Below are 22,849 nucleotides of genomic sequence, written 5' to 3' on the forward strand. Positions count from 1 at the left end.
GATTATCGAGTGACCGGGTAAGTTTTGTCTATTTACATCTCTCATAGGTACCCGGGTGTTTCAAGAAATCATCAACTCCAGTACAGACCTACATACGTACACTATAATGATTTTTTGATACAGTATCGTGTTCAATGTGAGACGGAAGATAAAGAGTGAACGAGAGGTAATGAGAGCAAGCAAGAACGATTGATTACAATATAAGGGAAGAGTCTCGTTGCTAAAGATAATTGAAAGGCTAATAATTTGTTTCACTCTATCATTTGTGCGTTTATACTCTACTTTCTTAATGAAATTATTTTGAGACATGCTCTGTCTTTCGCTCAACCTTTTGCTGAATTGATTGGTCAGTAACCAAAAGCAGCAAATGTACGAGATCCGCGCGACTGTCTACTACATACTGCTTAAGAGATGAAACTTACTTTTTTTGATTTACCATCATTAAAGTGATTGTAGCATGCTAATGAAATTTTTTCAATACAAATAAGACCAAGCAAAGTATTTGGAAACTAGTCTGTTTATAATTATCCTTTTCTTTTGTTTATTCTACTATTTATTACACATTACACATATAAACAATAGTGTATTATAGCTAGGATAGTAGAATGTTACAGCAATACATCAAACACTTGTACATATATTTATACGTTATGTATGTGTTCTTATATATGTGTTGCTTGAACAATCGAACATTACAAAATAGTTTCTTGGAAAAGATAGAGGGTAAGTTACGGATAGTGCAACGTATTTTCACTCACCTTCATCTCTCCTCACTTACTCTTCCTTTTCTTTCTCATATTGCAGTTGAAGCAACAGTTTCCTGAAAGCAACCAAACTCAAAACTATATCTGGATTATGAAATACTTATTTCGATCATGAATCGTAATATTACATCGACGAAGTTCTCAATAAGACTGAATACGTATTTACATACACATGTGCATGTGAAGCCTCAGATACACTGATACTGTTTCTTGATCCCTGATGAAGTCAGCTGCAATGTTAGCGAAAGAACACAGCTTATAACCTGAAACCTCAGCAGTAAGAACTGTATGACGCCGTGCCGTGAAAGTCTCAAATCTCGGATAGGGTTTAAAACAATTTTCATATCAGTCGGTGAATATTGTCGACCTTTTTGATTGTAGCGTTTCAATGCCCACAGATTTCTAAATTTGTGTACGAATAGGAATATTAATTTGTGATTATCAATTGCATTTGCACAATAACCCACAAACATTCTATCTTCCAGGAGTTTAGTTCCGTCGATCCTTTCTCTTCGTTCACACACTGAAATTCTTGTGGAAAAGATTTTCCATACGATGTCATGTTTGTCCATATTATAGACATTTTCTTTTTCAACATTCATTCGAATTATTTCTTCTCCTATTCTATCGGAGAATACTTTAATAAATTTCTTTATTACATCTTCGTTAGCACCTTCCCTTTCACTGTACGTTGTCAATAAGCGTATTGAGTATCTTTTTCTGAAACTCCATAACCAGTCTTTACAGTAATGTTACGGACGAGAGCCGCTCTCGGTTCTGGTCGCGGCTCTCGTCTGTGACTGGTAGTCGATTCGACTTCTTTTGCTTTTGGTCGCCGAGATAATTGGTACACGACCGGAGAAGCAAAAAAAAGGGTCTCGCTCGACCGTCGATCCTCAAGCTCGATGCCCGAAATCAATGACGTTATAAAAGACAAGCATAGCATTAGGGATTTAAATAGGAAAAATTGAAGTTCCTTATTTGCAAACAGATTTTCACGCAAGTAACACAAATCGATTCCTTGTGCTCTCCCGATAAAAATGATATCAAATACGATATGATTCCAATTTTTTATAATAAAGATATTTAAATAATAAAGGTTGGAACCCTGCGACGGTTACGGAGAATCGTCAAAGTTACTTTTCCATCAGTTCTTTACGAGTTAAAAATGACAGTAAATGAAGATTTGGCTAACAGAATTTATGTATATTATATTTAATCGATGTCGGAAAGAAGACATTGAAAATAAAAAAATAAAAATTTCTAAACATTTAAAACGGAACTTAAACACAAAAATATGAGGGAATAATAGGGAGTTAGTGAATTGGAGAACTTTTAGTAGCATTCTAACATGCTACGGACGAGACCCGCGTTCGTCGAATCGACTATCAGTCACGGACGAGAGCCGCGCTCGGGTCTAGTCGTGGCTTAGAATCGACTACCACTCACGAACGAGAGCCGCGCTCGGGTCTGTTTACATAACGCGATGGGCATGACCTTTCTTTCTACGAACCAAGTTTTATGTATCTTTGTTGAAAATAATCGGAATCATGTCGTGTTTGACATCATTTTAATCGGGAGAGCACAAGGAATCGACTGGTGTTACTTGCGTGAAAATCCATTTGCGAATAACAAACTTCAATTTTTCCTATTTAAATCCGTAATGCTATCGTTGTTTTTTATGACGTCCTTGTTCTCGGGCGTCGAACTCGAACGCGATGGTTACAAGAATTGGTTTCTCGGCGGCGCGTATCAAACGAGATAGAGGGGATAAACCGCGGCTCTCGTCCGTGTAGACGAAACGGCTGTCATCCGCAACATTACTGTACTTATTTTAAATGTTGAAGTCGCTGCTAATTCTGTATTTAATTTTGCTGCCTTCTGCATTAATATCATAGCCGTTCCTGGGTCGCCAAGTGTTATCTTTACCAGAAATAACACTTATAAGCGCCTTTCCAGCTCTTCATTCCCTGCTTTCAACATTCTATGTCGTTTTTTAAATTGGCTTCCTGGATTCATAAATTCCCGAATGTTTTATTCTACATGATGTATCTGGCGACTGGTGGTGAGACGTATTTTCAATTCAGTGGGCATAGTGTTTACAGGTATAACATTTCTTAATTCTTCCAAGACCTGTAATTTCTGTTTCGGTAATAATGATTTGCTCGTTGTTATCGTAAATGCCTTTCAATTCTCTGAATACTAAGCCAAAGTTACTGGTGACTCGCCAGTGTGAGTCAAAAGCTTAGAGCATATATACCCGGAGGTAGCACGTATTATTGTTGGAAGTTCCTTTCTTTCCTTCCGTATGGGATTGGTTGATGCATTTTTATCCTCAATTACTTCAGGAACATAGCACGTATAGCTAACACCTTTCTTCATATCACACAACGCGATCGCAATACATACTTGGCAATAGCTTTACACGAATTTACTTGCATATTATTGAATTATAATGAGTAAATGTATTTATTATTAAAATAAAGCAGTGTTCATATTTTTGTCAACTAATGTTGTTAAAACCTTTAATTATGTACGATCAGGCTTGACGGTATTTGCACTTGGTGCCGACTTTTAAGAACCATTTCTTAAAGTCCACAAAGACCTCAAGAAATGGTCAAAGCCTCCTGATTGTCTTTCTCTGTCAAAAGGACCCCAGAGGTTTTCTACTGCATCGGTAGCCTTGTCCTCTGTGTCCTTAGCACGTGTTCTAGGTGGGGATGCATCATCGTCATGAGAAAATGCGATGGACGGGTGTCCAACGATCCTATTGAATTTCCAGGAGGCTTGAAGTGTGTCTTGACGGCAATAACTGTTGAAATGAGAGTGTCTCGGCTCCGCGACAATTTCATACACTACCAATTGTAATAGTCCTATTATTTGTGTAACAATGCAGTTATTAAGTTGTAAATTTGAATCGCGATTAGTTTATTAAAGAATCAAGAGTCAACGTTCGAATCCCATTATATTGAACCCAAAGCAATATACTAGTTGCTCAGAGTGTGTCGTCTAAAACAGAAGTTGCATGCCTTTATTAACAATTTCAGAGGTACCCCTGCGTTAAATGCCCGGGCCTATACTCTGCCATATACAGTACTCCCGTATTATAATATACAGACATATATGTGAGTGTATCCAATCCTGTGACTCCCTGTGTTAGCCATATACGGATTGTTCATACCATCCGATCCTTTGCAGTACCTCCGTGTCTAAAGCAGGGTCTGTCTAACAAATAGGGTTAACAGACTATCTGTTAACAGCTTCTACTAGAAAAAATCAATCCTTGGAAACGCGGCCGAACTCCACTCGCGTTTAGCTCGTAACAGTGTCTATTATTTTTCCGACCTATTTTACAAATACAGGGTGTCCCAAACTAAGTGCGGGAGCCGGAAATGGGAGATTCCTGGAGTTATTCTAAACAACATTTTACTTTGCCAAAATATCCTCCGAAGCTTTGTTAACGAGTTATTAACGAAAAACCGGGACCAATCAGAGAGCGCGTATAGCGACCGCTTGGTCGACTAGCGACAACGGACAAGCTACGCGGAGCGTCTGCTGTTCACCGTGCTCGAGGCTTGTACAAGAAACTCAAAATGTTTACGTCAATGCTCAATTTCCCCTAAACTATTGGATGAGAAATTATGAAAAAAATCAGAACCACGTTAACTATTGGGACACATATTACAGAATTTTTTCAGATTTTTAAATTAATTATCCAAGTTGTAAAAAATGAAAAACGAGGAAAAAGAATTTTAAAAGGCCAATTTAGTAAAGTAATGCCATAGTAAAAAAAATAAAAAGTAATGTTTTTGTAGTTCCTACGGATTGTACGTTACTTCACTGTGTATTAAAACATTGAGAACTGTACAAGAATACTTATTTCATAATGAATGAACGAAAATTGGACGTATTAGTTGCTATAATCAGTAAAAAGTACGGGAACATTGATTCTTATTTCTTTAATTATGACGGACCAAGGCAAAAAATGTTTAAACAGATTGAGATTAATAATATGACTCTAGTAATATGAGTAATTACTATCGGTAAAACTCACACATTCGGAGAGGAATTCACCTGCTGCTTGAACACTAGCGCTTGTAACAGGTATACAATACCACAAGAAACCGCCTTGCATTTACAATACTTCGCGGTCACTAACACTGATCACATCACCAAACGAGCACTTGACCTTTTAATGACCGACAACCGATTATTTTGAAACGTTCTGCGGCATTCCGTAAATAAAAACAAGATGTTACACAGGTCGACGACGAAATTACGATCGATACTGACGATTTTGTCCGAAGTTTCTTTTCTCGCGACCTCGCATCCCTCCAGTGCACCTTTTCGGGTTGTAGCTTCGTCGAAATACTCGAATTTGATTCGCTAGTTTACACCAACGAGGTTGGATCTTCCTCGGTTACTTCTTTTAGGTGAGGTGATAGTCTCTTCTTCGTATCGAAATAGTCGCAAGCAAATTCATGGGGGAAAGGAAGGGTATATTGGATTAGTGTAGGAGCCCGTACCGAGTGTTTCGCAGATGTGGCCGTTTATAATCGCAGGTATTGCCCTGCAAGTTCGAAGGAGCCATCTGTATCCGAGACCGAAGGCCGCGAGGGTCGCGTCGCGCTTACCATGGCAGTTCTTTCGATACATTCGAACGGATGAAATATGGAATTGTCCATTGTTAAGAAGCGAGTTGGAGAAACTCTTTTACCTTTAAACATTTGGTCAACGAATGTGCGGCAGAGACTAACTCGTCACCGCATCGGTGGTTAAATACATCGTATTCGAATCCCTTGAACTGTTTCGATGTCTGCATCCTGCGATCGAGCCTTGATTTTTATCACGGTGTACATGTAGTGATCGTACATTTATTCTTATTGTTTGGCCTGCTACCTTTCAAAATATTTTTATGAAACGAAATAAAAAAAGTGAACAGATATTCGTTTAAGTATTCCGAAGGCAAAAAAGTATGCATCAAATTTTCTTATGGGAAAGATAAGAAACTGATACGGAAATGTAACTTATCTTATATTTTGTATTTAAACGGCAAAACCAGATAAACGGTTTGCCATTGTATTGAATTTCATTTCCAAGTGGTTTATAAAGGAGATTCTGATTTTACATGTACCTAAATGCATTTACGTGCATGTAAAAAGTCCGTCAAATTTGTAATACACAGGTAAGCCTCCCCTATAGGTCGAAAAGGTTTACGAAGATTGGGGAAGAGAGAAACAAACATCGGATGATCACTGCGTGTGTGCCATAATGAAATGCATGCCGGTCGCAGGACTCTGATATTCAAGTAACTAAAGAATGAGAAAACAATTGCCGTATTGTCCCCTCATCGATGAGTTTGTCTGTCTGAGCGAGACATCCGTTGACCAAATTTAACGTTCAGAAGCTTTCCCCAATTGGCATTTTAACAACGGGCAATTCCATATTTCATCCGTCCGAATGCATCGAAAGAACTTCCATGGTAAGCGCGACGCGACCGTTGCGGCCTTCAGTCTCGGGTACGGATGGTTCCTTCGAATTTACATTGCAATACCTGCGATCATAAACGGCGACATCTGCGAAACACTCGTTACAGTCTCCTACACTAATCCGATATGCCTTTGCTTTCCCCCATGAATTTGTTTGTGACTTTTTCGACTCGGAGCAGAGACTACCACCTCCACTAACGAAGTAACCGAGAAAGATCTAACCTCGTTAGTGTGAACTAACAAATCAAATACGAGTATTTCGACGAAGCTACATTCCGAGAAGTCGCGCTGGAGGGACGTGAGGGCACGAGGAAACAGACTTCGGAGAAAATCGTAAGTATTCATTGTAATTTTGCCGTCGAACTATGTAACATCTTGTTTTTATTTACGAAATGCCGCAGAACGTTTCAAAATAATCGGTTGTCGGTCATTAAAAGGTCAAGTGCTCGTTTGGTGAAGTGATCAGTGCTGTGGTAAAATTAATTTCAACAGGCGGCTCAGGGTACTCAGCCCCTCAAGCGCCTTTCTGGGGGATGCAGGAGTGAACTCACGGATATTCCACGCGCGGCAAGTGCGTTCGCGCGTACGGAGAACTGCCGCGATAGGGTAACCCGCCAGAAAGGCACGTGAAGGGCTGAGTGACCCTGACCTGCCTATTGAAATTAATTCCACCATAGTGGCCGCGAAGTGTTGTAAATGCAAGATGGCTTCTTGTGGTGTTGTACCTGAGATCAACGCAACCTGGGCATCATTCCCCAATGATCGGGATCGGCACAGTGACCCAATGGAACAAGTGTTCAAGCAGCAGGTGAATTTCTCTCCGTATGGGTGAGTTTTACCGATAGTAATTACTCATAGTATTAGAGTCACACTATTAATCTCAATATAGTTAAACATTTTTTACTTTGGTCCGTCATAATAAAAAAAAATAAAAATCAATGTTTCCGTACTTTTTACTGATTACAGCAACTAATCCGTCCAATTTTCATTCATTCATTATGAAATAAGTTGTTACGTCCTAACTAGACGGTGATCGTCTCGAACGGCGGAGATCGACTTTTGGGGTTCTTGCTCTTTTAAAGTGTTAAAGCACACCTTGATTAAACTTTCTGTTGCATGTAGTGGAAGTTAAGAGAGGAAAGTGAACTAGTAGTTCTTATTTAGGTTTAACAATTATATATATATTTAACAAATCATACCAATTTACATACCAGCTCCTTCTTCTTAATTTTGGGTACAATGACAGGGATGTCACCTCGCTTGTGTAGCCGGTCGTTGGTCATTCGGAGTCGCTTCGCATCGCGGGTTCCTTTATTTAACGCACTTTTCTAATTGGTACTTCGCGGAGTTTCTCTACGCGGTATAAGGCCTCGGTTTCGGATTTCGCGAAATTACTAGCTGTTCCCGTTGACTCTGTATGCGATACGCCCTTGCTGTTACAATATTACAGCTTTCGTGTCGGGGTGATGCTCAGAAATTCGCTCTGATCCCGGACTGACTGACTAATTGACTGAAAGAATAACTGACTGATTGACTCGCCTCCTCTTTATAATATTCCTTTTGGGTCATTATCCGTAATACCCAAAAGGAAAACGCTTACGCGTTGTTTTGTTGAATCAGCTCGGCGGTGTCGGTTATAATCGCTCGCATAACAGTGTTATGAAATGCAAAGGGGACCAGGTGAAGGCCAGATATAACAAAGTATTCTTGTATAGTTTACAATGTTTTTATACACAGTAAAATAAAGTACAATCCATAAGAACTATGAAAACATTGCTTTTTATTTTTTTTACTATGGCATTACTTTAATAAATCGGCATTTTAAAACTCTTTTTCCTCGTTTTTTATGTTCTACAACTTTGTTAATTATTTTAAAAATCTGAAAAAATTACAAAATGTTTGTCGCGATACCTAACATGTGCTGCATTTTTGTCATAATTTTTCCACCGATAGTTTTAACAAGATTGGTCAATAACCTTCTTGTCTCTCGTTTTTTATGTTTTACAATTTTGTTAATTACTTTAAAAATCTGAGAAAATTCTACAACATTCTCCCATTTCCGACTCCCGCATTTAGTTTGGAACACCCTGTATTTTTTCGTATAAACTTCTAACAAAATTATCTTTTCATGTGTATGTATACGAAAAATGTTGTCAGTATATTAATTATTTTCTAGTTATGAGAGTTATTTCTCTGATTACAAATATCGATGTCGATACTATAAAAGCATTGTATAACCAATTTTTTTTTACCACACCTGTATAATTAACATACAAAATTGTAAGCAGGAATTTATTTTAACTTCACTTCAGTACCATCAAACTTCCATTCTTGTATGTATTACAGAAACGATTGTTATAATCATGTTGTTCTTAGACATATTATGTTTAATGAAGTAACGCGATAATCTAAATAATACAAAAATTTTGATTATTGAAACGATTGTATGCACAGGGCTCTTAGGAACTTTTGTCAGCCCTGATGATAGAAACAGAGAAGATATACTTATTTAGAGTCTATCTCTTTCTACGAACTCGTTTTTCTTTCAACAGTAATCCGTGCCGCCTCCAGGTATGCAGAGTATCTCTGAACAGCATAGGATAAATTTAATTACAGAACAAAATCAAACGAAAATCAAGAATAACGATTTTGCGGTTGAGACTTCGTTTGTTAGTTATAAATGTCTAATGATCTGATAAAAAGCTCTTGGGTCTTCCCCCAAAGGCGTTTAGGTTTTCTGAAGGCTTAGGCTATCCGACAAAACCAGTCGATGCGCGAAAAAGTTCTTCAATGTTTGACATTCAAATTCCTGGCTTTAATGATTTATGTAAAGAAAATTAAACTAACTGCATGAGTTAAAATGCGCTCGGTGTTTAAGGGTATTCTTGATGTTTAAATAAACATCAAAATTTGAAATCAATCAGCACGTGGATACATTTTATACATTTAAAAAGTAAACTATTGATGACGATACCGAAAAGCCAAATATCAATAACGACGTGATACTAGTGTAACGACCCACGGTCTTCCCTCTCACTCTATTCATTTCTATCTCTCTCTATCTATTGCTTTCTCTCTCTATCTATCACCATCTTTCTCTATATTTGTATCTTTCTAATACTTTATTATTATATTACTGCGTATTCTATTATCCTAACACTAATTAATAGTTTTGTACCTTACTTTTATACCATATAAGTTTCAATTATGTGTTAACATAAAAACAACGTATATCGTTCGATTTCATTTACGATTAGAATAAGACCGCCATTAGAAAGTAAGACATTACGCATGCGCGAACTCAGGAAACACACTTCTCTCTGGCATCAGTGATGCCAGAATCGTGGGCGCTGGGCGCGCGACGGTTCCCTCACTATGACCTACCGGCGTCCCCCACTTTGCTTCCATCGATGCGCACACAAGCTACGCGTCCCCTGTACGTGTGCGGTCCGCGTTACTCGTTGCTTTCAGGTAGTGTTCCATGTTTCACGTTGCCAGAGGCGAAAGCTCGAGCAGAGGCACAGAGGAAGGCAAAATGAATCGCCGATCGCCGTCGCCGTCGTCGGTCGCTATCGTGAACGGCGACTCGCGACTAGGAGACACTCTTCAAATCCCAATACTGCAGATTTTAATTAACCCATAATTTTACGTTATGACTTCACGATAAAGTGAAGTACTACACATTATACATAGTCTGACACTTTCATTGCTAAGGGGTTACTATGTTCTTGGCGTCAAAAAATTGATGATTTTTGGGAATTTTTTAAGGGGGGAGTGAAATAAATCGAAAATGTTATTATTGTGTCTTATTTTCGGAACCTTTATTTAAATAAAAAAAGTTTTTTCGCAGACATTTTCCCTATTTTACCTCTATTTTCTGTGGCTGCAGTAATCTCTGTACCAAAAACGACGACTCCTAATCAATACAATATTTGCCTACTAAATAGGCACACACTAATAAAATATGGACGACGATGTTATAAAATGGTATTTTAACAATGGTCCATTGAGCCAAGATTTGGAATCTTGCAGAAATTATGAAAATTATGCTATTTTGTAGGAAAGAATCAATTTTTTGTTTGAAATTTCAACTTTGAAATAGAAAGAAAAATATCGATAATGATAAATTGTAAAAACGCATTTAAAGCGCGCGGTGTCAACAGCGTTACGTTTCCACGCAACTGCCTAAAACAAAAGAACGTTGATTTGAGCGGGAATAGATGCTACGCGCGTCAGTATTGACATTGGTCATTTAAAGCCCGCGTCCGCGACACGTGCACCCTGACGTAAACAGCGTGTGTAGTTTTTATCTATAATAGAATAGTGCGAGTGCGTGTATGTGGTTCCGGAGGACTAAACATTCAACTAAAGAGGAATTGCAACTGCTTTAACGATGGATTCTGGACCAGCTACAAGGTACAAAAAAAGATTCCAGCAACATTGGTTTGATGCTGACGACTCGTTAAAATTTTGGTTGCAAACTATTTCCACGGACGAGTCAAAATGCTTCTGCAAAGCCTGCAACGAAGTCTTCGATTGCGGACTTTCAGAAATACGCAGGCACTCGTTTACACAGGTGCATATTAAAAATATGCAGCAAATGTGTAGTAATAATACTGGAAGTATCGGTTCTACCACAACCGGAGAAGAACCGTTACCAACAGAAAACCAAACCGAGGAGTTCGTCGCGTCCTCTTCTTCATCGACACTCGATGAAAAAATAAAAATAGCGGAGATAAAATATGCCGCTTTTTTCGCTGAACATAATGTTCCCCTTTCGGTCGCGTCTGATTTTCTTCATCTCATGCAAGACATAGGCAAGGAGCCTAAAGTGTTACAAGGCATGAAAATCAGTCGCAGTAAATGTAGCAAAGTTATTGCCAATGTTTTAGGCGTTCGCAAAAGGGAACGCATTATTGACAATGTACGGCATACTAAATTTTCAGTTTACGAGGATGAAACCTCGGATTCGACAAACGATAAATGGCTCACCCTAGCAGTTAAGTATGTTGAACCATGTCGTTTGTCAATTAGAACCGAATTGTTACAATTAATTCATCTGGATGCCAGCGATTGTTCAGCAGAAAAGATTTTCAAATCTTAGCAGCCCTTAGTTGTGACAATGCTTCGGTAATGGCGGGTAGATATTCTTCATTCAAGTCCAAGTTACTTGAAAAACATCCAAATGCCGTAACATTGCCATGTGTATTCCATTCTGTAGTATTGGCAGCAAGTACTGCTTATGCTACTATTCCCGACGAATGTGACAAATTGCTCCGAGGCGTCGCTTCTTATATAAACAGCAGCCTTAAACGAGCTGCTATTTTACGTCAATTCCAGGAGAGCTTCGAGAAGTCTCCTGTAAAAGTTCTCAAATTCTCTGATACACGTTGGATCGCAAGGCACCAATGTGTTCAGAGATTTTTATTTATCTGGGACGATTTAGTCCGATTTTTCTCGAAGCAAAAATTTTCTGAAAAGTCGAAAGCTGCTACAGAATTTCTGTCTTCTCTTAGCTGATATGACATTAAAGGGTATTTCTATTTTATGGAATTTACCCTCAATATTCTGAATTCTTTTAATGCCTCGTTCCAAAAAAGCGAAACAATGGTTCAGGAGTTACAGCCCTTTTCAGTCAGGCTACTCCTATTTTTTTTAAATAAATTTTTAAAGCCGGCTCTTCTAAGGCACATTGATTTAATTAGACAGGTCGATTTTTCTTTACCTTGCAACCAAGGTGAACCTTGGTCCCGAGTGCACAGATTTTTTGGAAGAGGCAACTCAAAATGGAATGTCGGAAGTTGAGGTACGCTCCTTCCGCGAAAATTGCTTACGGTTTTACGTTATCGTAAGTAATGAAATTCGGAATCGTTTTCCTCATGACGATATTTTTCTTAAACAGTTGACTGTTTTTAAATCAGTCAATGCTTTGTTCAGCAGCGACAGAGTTTCCACTTTTGCTGATGTTGCTGCTGTTGCTCGACAATTCGGAGTTTCTAGTATCGATGAACTACAAAAAGAATTGAACCTTTTGTATAACGGTACAACGCAAGCCCAAAAAGATGACTGGGCAAAAATGATCTTCGACGACATGTGGGCAGACATTTGCAAATTAGAAACTCCCGAAAACATATCTCTCTTTCCGTACCTCAAATCTCTAGTAAACACAGTCAGATGTCTGCCCCACTCTAATGCAACTGCGGAACGAATATTTTCTATGCTGCCCGATATTAAATAAAAAAAAAGAAATAAAATAGGAGCCGATCTCCTAGATTCAATCTGTGTGGTACGCACATCCTTAAAAGCTAGACATGAGACTAGTCGCACCATGTCTGTCGATGACCGACATCTAGAGCTCATGTCAGGGCAGCATTTGTACAAAAATTTGACGCGTTTAGAGACCTTTAAACAGTTGACTCTAAACGCTGTCGAAAATAGATAATTCATCTTTCTGTGTGTACCATTGATGGACGGAATTCGAAGTTTTTAAACAGTTGTAATTCCCAGAAACATGGTCCTCCGTATCACAGATCTGTCACCTATCCTTTCATCAGAAAAATTTCAAAAAGGTAACTTATTACAATTATATTTATAATTTGTTTTAATGTATCAGAATTACAATTTTAATTGTGTTTGTTTTTTTTATGCATGAACCGCCCATTTGTCACATCGATAAACTGTATTTTTCGATTTGACAAATGAGTGGTTTATTTCTAGTGCTACAACGGAGAAAGGACTGAACAACGTGCACGAATCAGTTAAAGGAGTTTTAGGTAAATTACAGAATATTTAAAAAAAGTTTATTGTAACGTTAATATTTGTTATTATGTTATTAAAATTTTGATTATGATTTCAATTATTTATTTCTCTCTTCTTATAGGCGATTAAACAAGGTATAGTTTTCGGAGACACCAATATTCATTCTCAAATTAGGACTCCGGAACATTAAAAAAAAAAGATAAGTTTATAGTAGCATTAATACTTTGTTCTATGTTATGACTAATTCTGATTTCAGTTTATTTTTATCGTGAAGTCATAACATAAAATTATGAGTTCATTAAAATGTGCAGTATTGGGATTTGAAGAGTGTCGCCTAGTCGCGAGTCGCCGTTCACGTTAGCGACCGACGACGGCGACGGCGATCGGCGATTCATTTTGCCTTCCTCTGTGCCTCAGCTCGAGCTTTCGCCTCTGGCAACGTGAAACATGGAACATTGCCTGAAAGCAACGAATAACGCGGACCGCACACGTACAGGGGACGCGTAGCTTGTGTGCGCATCGATGGAAGCAAAGTGGGGGACACCGGTAGGTCATAGTAAGGGAACCGTCGAGTGCCTAGCGCCCACGATTTTGGCATCACTGTCTGGCATCAGGTTCCGAACAGACGAAGATCTTGAAGGCAGCTGATATATTCGTCCAATGAGATCGAGACCGCTCATCTAGAGGGAGCGACCGTTTTCTAGCGATCAAGAGTATTTGATGTTCCTTTACAGGTTCAGTCTGAAGTAACCTTATGACAGGTGCACTACGACGATTCCTGTGAATTGCAGTACGGGCGACATCTTGGAGGAAGCCGATATACTAATAGATCGAAACCGCTCCTTTAGAGGTAGCGACCGTTCTAGCAAATAGTAGTTGATGCTCCGTTAATATAGAGTTCGTACTCGCTGGAAGCAGGCAACAAGCGCTAGAAGCCATTCCTAGTCGGACACATTTCTAAGACCGCTCCTGAAGAGTCTTTTCTTCAAGGTAGCGACTGATGTAGAAAAGACAACGGAAGGCTTACGGATGCTTAGGCAATTAAGGCAAATATTATATGTTTCATGGAACCTCGAGACCGCTCTGAGGTTATAGCCACCTATAACTTTGGCAGCGACCAGGGCATACGAGACAAGATCTACTGCAGACATACACACACAATACACTTCACCTTGTATAGAGGATCCCCTACCGCGAATAATATAAATAATCACATAACCTAACTCTCGTTCAACGACATATATATCGTATTTGCATAACTCTTGCGTTATCGAGATAATTGATAGATAATTATAATATAACCTCACATATAGATAATCACATATAATATAACCTCATATCATCTTATGATTTTATTTAACCAGATTAGAATAGTTATCAACGTTGTATTAACGTTAGGATTAGAATAAGTATTATTGAATAAATTATTGTTAAGAAAGATATAAGCCTTGGATTTTAACTCCTTAACCGCTCGCCACACGAACCCCCACCTTTTCGTCCATTGGAAAGCCGCTCTTCCATGGACAACGTAGCATCGGTTTAGGGACGTTACACTAGTATTTTTAAATAACCAACTGTGAACATTTACTTTCTGTTCACGTAAAACAATGTTTACAATTGGTACATGACACTAACCTTTACCTTCAATTGTTTTTGGTAATGTTACAACTTTCGCTACCGATCTAAAACGATAGCGTATTCCAAACTGCCAACCGTAAGGCTTCCATAAACTAACACCGGATCGGTTACGGGATCCGTAACATCCCGTGCATGACTGGTTATTATCCAAAATGCCCTTTCACGCGTTGACGTGTGATCGACCGCGAACTCTGACATTCTTTTTCGATTTCCATAAGTGAAATGTCGTAGACATTACACTCTTCTAAGCATTTTGTGAATTTACAGTGACCGTACAGGTGACAATATATCCCTTGCACAGCGGATTCTACGCGATATTATGTACAGAGCAGTATACAGGTAATTCGTGATCTAGACATCTGGTGACGACTAAGTTTATGATGCAGTTGAGACGACCAGCGAACTCGTTTTATATAATGGCGACTACCTGACTTTGTGAATTTCGTGGCCTAGACTTTTAGCGGCATTTCTCTAAGAGTACTCTTGATCGACAACATAAAATCTTTAATTTTGATACTGTATTCGAAAAATATGTAAGAAATTCAAATTCATCCAAAAGTTAATTATAATGTTACCGTAGAACCGCAGCACGTTCAGTAGGTAATAGTAAGGAAATTGCTTATTAAGGTTCAAGAAGAATTTCAGAATCAACTCGATTGAAAATAAATGTCAAATTCAATTTAATATCATAAACGGATTATGAACATTGTTTTATGCGAACAGAAAGCAACTATTTGCAGTTGGTTATTTAAAAATACGAGTAACACGTCGTCACGAAATAAGATATGATATTTACTTTTAAACTAAAAATATAATATTTTTATTTTTATTTTAAAATGTAATATTTTTATTTTAAAATATAATATTTTTATTTTAAAATATATCCACGTGTTGATTGACTTGAAACGTCGTTTATTTAAACATAAAGAAAATACCTTTACCGCTATCAGTTTTTGGTAATACTCGCTCAGGAATACAAAGACTTTTGGCGATCAGTGTAATAGGCGTAAACGCCGAGCAGGATTTAACTCATGTAGTTGGTTTAATTTTCTTTACAGAAATCATTAAAACCAGGAATTTGAATGTCAAACATTCAAGAACATTTTCATGCATTGACTAGGTTTTCTTATAACCTAAGCTTTCCGTAAAGGTAAGAGGCTTTGGAGGAAGATCCAGGTATCCAACAACACCATGTGTTGTGGGGGGTCCTCAAAGAGTTTTTCAAGAAGCCGTAGTTAGTTTTTCAACGTACCTTCTCATCGAACGTGTGCGAATATTCGTGATACTTTCCGAGTTTTCCTACAAATCTAATCCTTTTCTTGCGATGTTCCCGTTGCGTGTGTGGTTTTTCTCCAAATTCTACGCCAAGACTTCTAGTAGTATGTGCAGTCTTTTCGTGTGTGGATTTAGACCAAAAGATTAATCGGAAGGTAGGCACATTAACCTTCTCTACATCGAAATTGAATATGACGTTTTGACTTGCTCTCTGGATTGTAAAGAGTAAGTAGATTTAGTATTATTCAACGATACCCTCGCATGGTGTTTCGATATTCGCGGATAAGAAAATCGTGATGTGTGGATATGTGAAGTAAACAGACAATTTACACGAAGGTAAGCATATTACTTTTTTCTATCTTATAGTTAATGTTTTGAGTTAGCCTATGAATTGCAACGAATAGACAAGATTATTGTTATTTAATGATATTTATTAATTTTAACTGAATTTTGGATCCTGTAGCCTTGTTGAGTGTTATAAAATTTCCGATTAGCTGTTCGATGATGAGTGACCTCTCCCTTCCTTTATATCAGTGCGATACTACTATTCGGGCAACCACTGCTCGGGGCCTTTGCGTGGGCTCATTTCTAGTGCTTTCCACCAGACTTTTAGACGTTTATAACTAACAAACGAAGCTTCAAACGCAAAATGGTTATCCTTAATTTTCGTCTTATTTTGGTCTCTAGAAATACCCCTTAAATTTATCTTCTGCTGTTCAGAAACACACTGTATATGTTCTAAGGTCAGACCTGTCACGTCGAGTGTTAATACTTTTAGATTTATATAAGATTCAATATATTTACATAGAATTAATGAATTACGCCGTCAAGTTACACGCACCTATTGTCCATAACGCGTCTTTCACTGAAAGAGAGTGATCTTAACGGAAGGAGACGTATTCCGTCAGCAACAGTTTAAGATTAGGCACAAAATACAAAAACAAAAGTTAACATATTCTGAGAAATGTCTGTTGATTGCGGTAAATGTTTTACACTAAATATTCTACAATATAATATTTATCCACTTTTCATTGGATACTTTTCGCGCTTTGTTATACACTTCGCTGTATATGAAGTATACAAGGTGCGACGAAAATAATAGTAATCCGAGCAGGATGTGAATCTACGTGAAAGAATAAGAAAAGAATTTAATATGAGATTTTCTTATCCATAGTATAATTTTTGAAAAAATCGAATTTGAAATTCAATTAATTACTGTACACGAGGAGTGATGTGGAAGACATTGCTCTTTACCCATACTACGAGGCTTGTTTCGAAATGCGAACAGTAGTATTCGTGTTCCATAAGAAGTCTCATGAAAAGCATTGCCAATAAAATATTATGAAAATAGTCTACTACGTTAGTTGAAATAATGTTACTTGGTCAAAAATATATTTGATAAGAAAATTATTTCCAAATAATTTCGTTATTGTAAATAAGATTATGAATTTATTCTAAAACTATAGATTTCTATAAAATGTATTTTGAATACTGTTTACTGTTACTGTAAAGTTTATATTCGAACATCTTACAATTAGTGTAGTTGTAGGACTTTGTGTCGTACTTGACTTTTTCTTGACTTTATTTACAGTCAGTTTCTATTAGACAGTCGGCATGATAGTGTATGAGCAGGGCAGTGCATAACATTTTAAATATTAAAGATGATACTTTACAAAACCCTGACGAACACTGATGATTTTCAGAAAAAAGTTCTTAAAAATAGAAATGAAGTTGCAATAGAGGATAAGAGTGAAATAATAAAAATTGCATTGACAAAACTTATTCCACATGGGATATTATACTGACAATAAGTCGTGTTATATTAAAGGCCAATAATTTACAATAACGAATGTGCTTGTTATTAAAAAAAAAAAAAAAAAAAAAAAAAAAAAAAAAAAAAAAAAAAAAAAAAAAAAAAACGGTTATGTGTTATTTTGAATTATTAGGTACTTGGAATAACGGAATTATTTGGGAATAGTCTTTATTAAATAATATTTCAGAATTCGTTTGGTCGCATATTTATTTTTAAGTAAACTTATTTGATGTCTTATTCGAAGTAAGTATTTGTCTTTTCTGTTTGTTATCTTAACTTGAAATAAAAAGTGCCCATCTTTGCTTGAAACTCTCTCTGAAAATGCATTATCACTAAAATATATGATTCTTATATAAATAGTTAAGAAACATAAAAGAATAGTGATTCATTAGTCAGAAATGTTGTTTTAATTTTCAGTAATAATAGACTTCTAAATTACATTTATAGAAAGATACACATTTGATTCTTTTTAAGGATAAGAAACTCACAGCTGCACCTGCTTTGTTATTAGAGGTATTGCGGATAGCTTGCGTTCATTGGATCTCAGTTATAATTCCCTGGAAGATGTACCTTTTAAAACCTTTCGTGATCTAAGAAAACTAAATTGGTTGAATATGCATAGGTAAATATTTCATAACTTTTTTCAATTTAATTATACAGGGTGTCCCAGAATAAGTGTAAGTTCCGAGAAGGGATGATTTCTGGGGTAAATCTAAGCAACTTTTTCCTTCGCAAAAATTTCCTCCGTGTCTTCGTTAACGAGTTATTAACGAAAAACACCGACCAATCAGAGAGCGCGCATAGCGAGCGCTCAGCCGACCAGTGACGGTGCACAAGCTGCGCATAGCGTTCACTACTTGCTGTGCTCGAGTCTTGTACAAGAAACTCAAGGTCATTACGTTATTGCCCAATTTCTCTTAAACTATTACATGGAAAATTATGAAAAAAATCAGTAACACGTTAACTATCGCGACACATATTAAAGAATTTTTTCAAATTTTTAAATTAATTATCCAAGTTGTGAAAAATAAAAAACGAGGAAAAAGAATTTAAAAATGCCAATTTAGTAAAGTAATGCCATAGTAAAAAAACTAAAATGCGATGTTTTCGTAGTTCCTACGGCTTGTACGTTATTTTACTGTGTATTAAAACATTGAAAACCGTACAAGAATACTTATTTCATAATGAACGAACGAAAATTGGACGTATTAGTTACTGTAATCGGTACAAAGTACGGAAACATTGATTTTTATTTTTTTAATTATAACCGACCAAGGCAAAAAATGTTTAAATAAATTGAGATTAATAATATGACTCTAGTAATACGAGTAATTACTATCGGTAAAACTCACACATTGGGAGAGGAATTCACCTGCTGCATGAACACTAGCGCTTGTAACAGGTATACAATATCACAAGAAACCGCCTTGCATTTACAACACTTCGCCTTCACTAACACTGATCACTTCACCAAACGAGCACTTGACCTTTTAATGACCGACAACCGATTATTTTGAAATGTTCTGCGGCATTCTGTAAAAAAAAAAAAAAACAAGATGTTACACAGTTCGGCGGCGAAATTACGATGGATACTGACGACTTATTCCTCGAAAACATTGCTTTTTATTTTTTTTTACTATGGCATTACTTCACTAAATTGGCTTTTTTAAATTCTTTTTCCTTGTTTTTTATTCTGCACAGCATGGATAATTAATTTAAAGTCTGAAAAAATTCTATAATATTTGTCGCGATAGCTAACGTGTTCCTGGTATTTGTAATAATTTTCGATCCAATAGTTTAAGAAAAATTGAGTAATAAAGTAGAGTTCTTGAGTTTCTTGTACAAGACTCAAGCACAGTAAGTAGTGAACGCTATGCGTAGCTTTTACCTTATCACCGGACGGCTGTCCTTCCGCTATAGGCGCTCTCTGATTGGTCAATATTTTCCGTTAATAACTCGTTAACGAAGCTCGGAGGAAATTTTCGCTAAGGAAAAAGTTGCTTAGAATTACCCCAGGAATCACCCCTTCTCAAGACTTACACTTATTCTGGGACACCCATTATATGCAAGTATTATATTATATTTATAGTATTATATAAATATTACATAATATATAGAACAAGCATCTACTTATATTCGTTTGCAAAAATACAAGAAGAAAGGACTTACAGATCAAGTCATTACAGTCAGTATTCATTTTCAGCAATCATTTAACCTCATTGGACGGTGATTGGGGACATATGCAAGAAACATTAACAAATGCCTTTTTTGGAGACAATTCAATTGTCGATATTCCAAAAGTTTTTTCTGAATTTGAGTCATTAGTCTGGTTGAATCTTGACAACAACAATATTGAAGAATTTTCAGAAGACACTTTACCACCCAACATACACACGTTCAGCTTAAATAACAATCTTCTGAAGCTTTTCCCGTCTTCATTGAAATATCTAAAATCTCTCACATGGCTGTATTTAAGGGGAAATAACTTAAAAAATCTTGAGATACCTGACTTTCAAAGTTCAGATTTAGAATTGGTGGACGTTAGTGAAAATTGTATTGAGTGGATTCATACACCAAATTTAACAAATGGAATCTTGAAGATTAAAGACTTCAACTTGGACAGCAATAAGTTGACATCCTTAACAGCTGGAACTTTTGACCATTTGGAGATTAGAAGAATTCACTTATCTTCAAACTCGATCAAACATATCGATACTGATGCCTTCCGAGGTCTTGAAGATACTTTGGAATACCTCAATTTAGAAAACAATGAATTGCCAAATGTTCCCGGTGCTGTTAGTCAATTGAGGAAGCTATCCTACCTGTATCTTGCGAATAACGATATAAGGAATATTTCAGAGGACACATTTCATGAATTTGCTGAGAATTTGCGAGCTCTTTCACTCGCTACGAATAGCTTAGATGCAGTTCCCGTTGCAGCTCTATCCAGGTATTCATGATTCTAAATATATGTATTACCAGAGAATTAGTAACTCATTTTCTTACACAGAATAAATTATTATTACACAGAAAGAATTAACAATCGAATATATCGCGTACTCTCAACTTTACTCGTCAGCATTCAAGAAAAATCTACAGCAGTTGATAGATTCGGTAATCAAATGAGCATACACACATATACATACATACATACATACAACACTACTCAATTCCGTGTTGACCGCCAAATTTAAGGTAACAGAGTTAAGTGAAATATTTGTCCTATGATTACTCACAACTAAAACGCTGTATAATTTGATTCATTAAATACTTGTAAAAAAATAATTTGTGCATATTTTGTCAAATCACAACACAATAATAATATTTACTCTGCTTATGTACATACAAATAAGGTTTTCAATATGATGCAATTAGTTTCGAATTAAGGTTGATTTATAGGAGAAGGTTACCGTATTTAGACCATTAAGATATTTTTTAGTCTAGTGTGACTATAAAATTTCTAACATTTCTAACATTTGGGAGAAAGCAGAAAAAAATGTTACTACTTATGCCTTCAAAATAATAGAATTAATTTTTTACAAGATATAGTACAAGAAGTTAAACCGGTAGTCTTTTATAATTGTAAAATCAGTCCACGCAAAGCAACGGGTTTCCTAAGATGTACCTTTGGTTTCCTAAGTTGAAGTAGTGGATTAAAGTGTGAAAATGTACTTCAGAATACTTATCGACAAATTAATAAATTAGTGAGAAATTACAAATCTTTATAATGACCAATGAGCCAACAGTTATAGTGACGACAATAAAACGGTAGCTGCATGGAAGGAAATTGGGAAAATTTTAAATGAATCACTCAAGCGTATGTATAGTCGACGAAAAAATATAACGATTGTAGTAGAATAGCTAGATTTTTCACATTTTTATAATTGACGCGGCACCAATATTAAGTACGGCAAGAAATTAATAATATAGTAATAGGTATACCGTAAAACTTACGGTGTAGGGTAAAGTATGATGGTGGTTGTATAAGTATTACGGGTCTAGATAAAGTACATTTCATAGATGGCATAGTAAGTTATCATATCTATATTAATTTTTTGAGAAACTACTTTTATTGTAGTGCAGAAAAACTAGATAACAAAGAGACAAGCTTGTGTTCATGTAAAAAATAATTATCCTAAGCATATGACTCATAATACGAACATGCGAATCATACCTACATATGAACATACGTATGTACAATTTACTAGCTTACTTAAAGACGCCATTGTGATACTATTTAACATTGATGAGTTCGTATACAATGTAAAATTTGCAAGCGTTATATTTCATATTAAACTGACTAAAATAATACTACCATATAGACATACCAATAATCGTATATGCAATTTAATACATTCAATACCTAGAAGTACAATTATTCATTGCTTTTATGATAAATAGTTTAAACTATTTATGCATTTTATTCCAATTTAAGAACTGTAGGTATGAATATGTATCACGCGTTTATTACTATTTTGTACATTTCTACTTGTAAATGCATAGACAGTACTGATTATATATTTGATATTTCTTCCAAAAACTGCAGAAAATATAGGTAGATATAGGTAATTATACAGTGTGTTAGTTGTAAACAATCAGTGTACAAATAATTCTATACTCAATGTAGTTATACAATATCGAGATACACTGTGTGAAAGAACTATCGTTTTGTATATATTTGTAATTACATATATTTGTAATTGTATTTTTTGAATAGATGTCAAAAGTTATTACACTTGAACCTTGGTTACAATAAAATTTCCCATATTCAACCGGGTGATTTTGAATGGGCTGAAGATCTTGAAATTCTATTACTCAGGAACAATATTCTGACAAAATTAAAGAAAGAGAGTTTCAAAGGAGCAAGTAAGTTTTAACAAGTTCAATTGTCATAATTGTAATTTTTCCATTCTCTAATGGCATTTCTTTTATTTACCATTACAGTTACATTAAAATTTTTAAGAACAATTTCTAGAATATTGAACATGAAATTTTTTAAATATTCTATTTATTTTAACTCACATCGTTACATTGCATAATAATTTTCTCCAACTTTTATGAACTATAAGGATTAATATTCCTAAAATACTTACCATAATTCGATCATTATC

The 22,849-nt window shown here is 36.1% G+C and overlaps 1 protein-coding gene across 4 annotated transcripts in view; it reads left to right on the forward strand.

Annotated features, from left to right (window-relative positions):
- LOC143186418 (uncharacterized) overlaps nucleotides 1-22,849 on the forward strand; it is a 58,901-nt gene that overhangs the window by 28,550 nt on the left and 7,502 nt on the right. For all 4 annotated transcript variants that reach the window (XR_013003046.1, XM_076390091.1, XM_076390093.1 and 1 more), the window contains exons 4-6: nucleotides 18,213-18,360; nucleotides 19,942-20,688; nucleotides 22,456-22,604. Coding sequence is in view for 3 of the 4 variants with exons in the window: in XM_076390091.1 (XP_076246206.1) it covers nucleotides 18,353-18,360; nucleotides 19,942-20,688; nucleotides 22,456-22,604 (904 nt within the window). In the remaining variant the exon portion in view is untranslated. The remainder of the gene's footprint in view (nucleotides 1-18,212; nucleotides 18,361-19,941; nucleotides 20,689-22,455; nucleotides 22,605-22,849) is intronic.

This window comes from Calliopsis andreniformis, unplaced genomic scaffold (assembly GCF_051401765.1).
Source record: "Calliopsis andreniformis isolate RMS-2024a unplaced genomic scaffold, iyCalAndr_principal scaffold0001, whole genome shotgun sequence".
NCBI classification, from domain to species: domain Eukaryota; kingdom Metazoa; phylum Arthropoda; class Insecta; order Hymenoptera; family Andrenidae; genus Calliopsis; species Calliopsis andreniformis.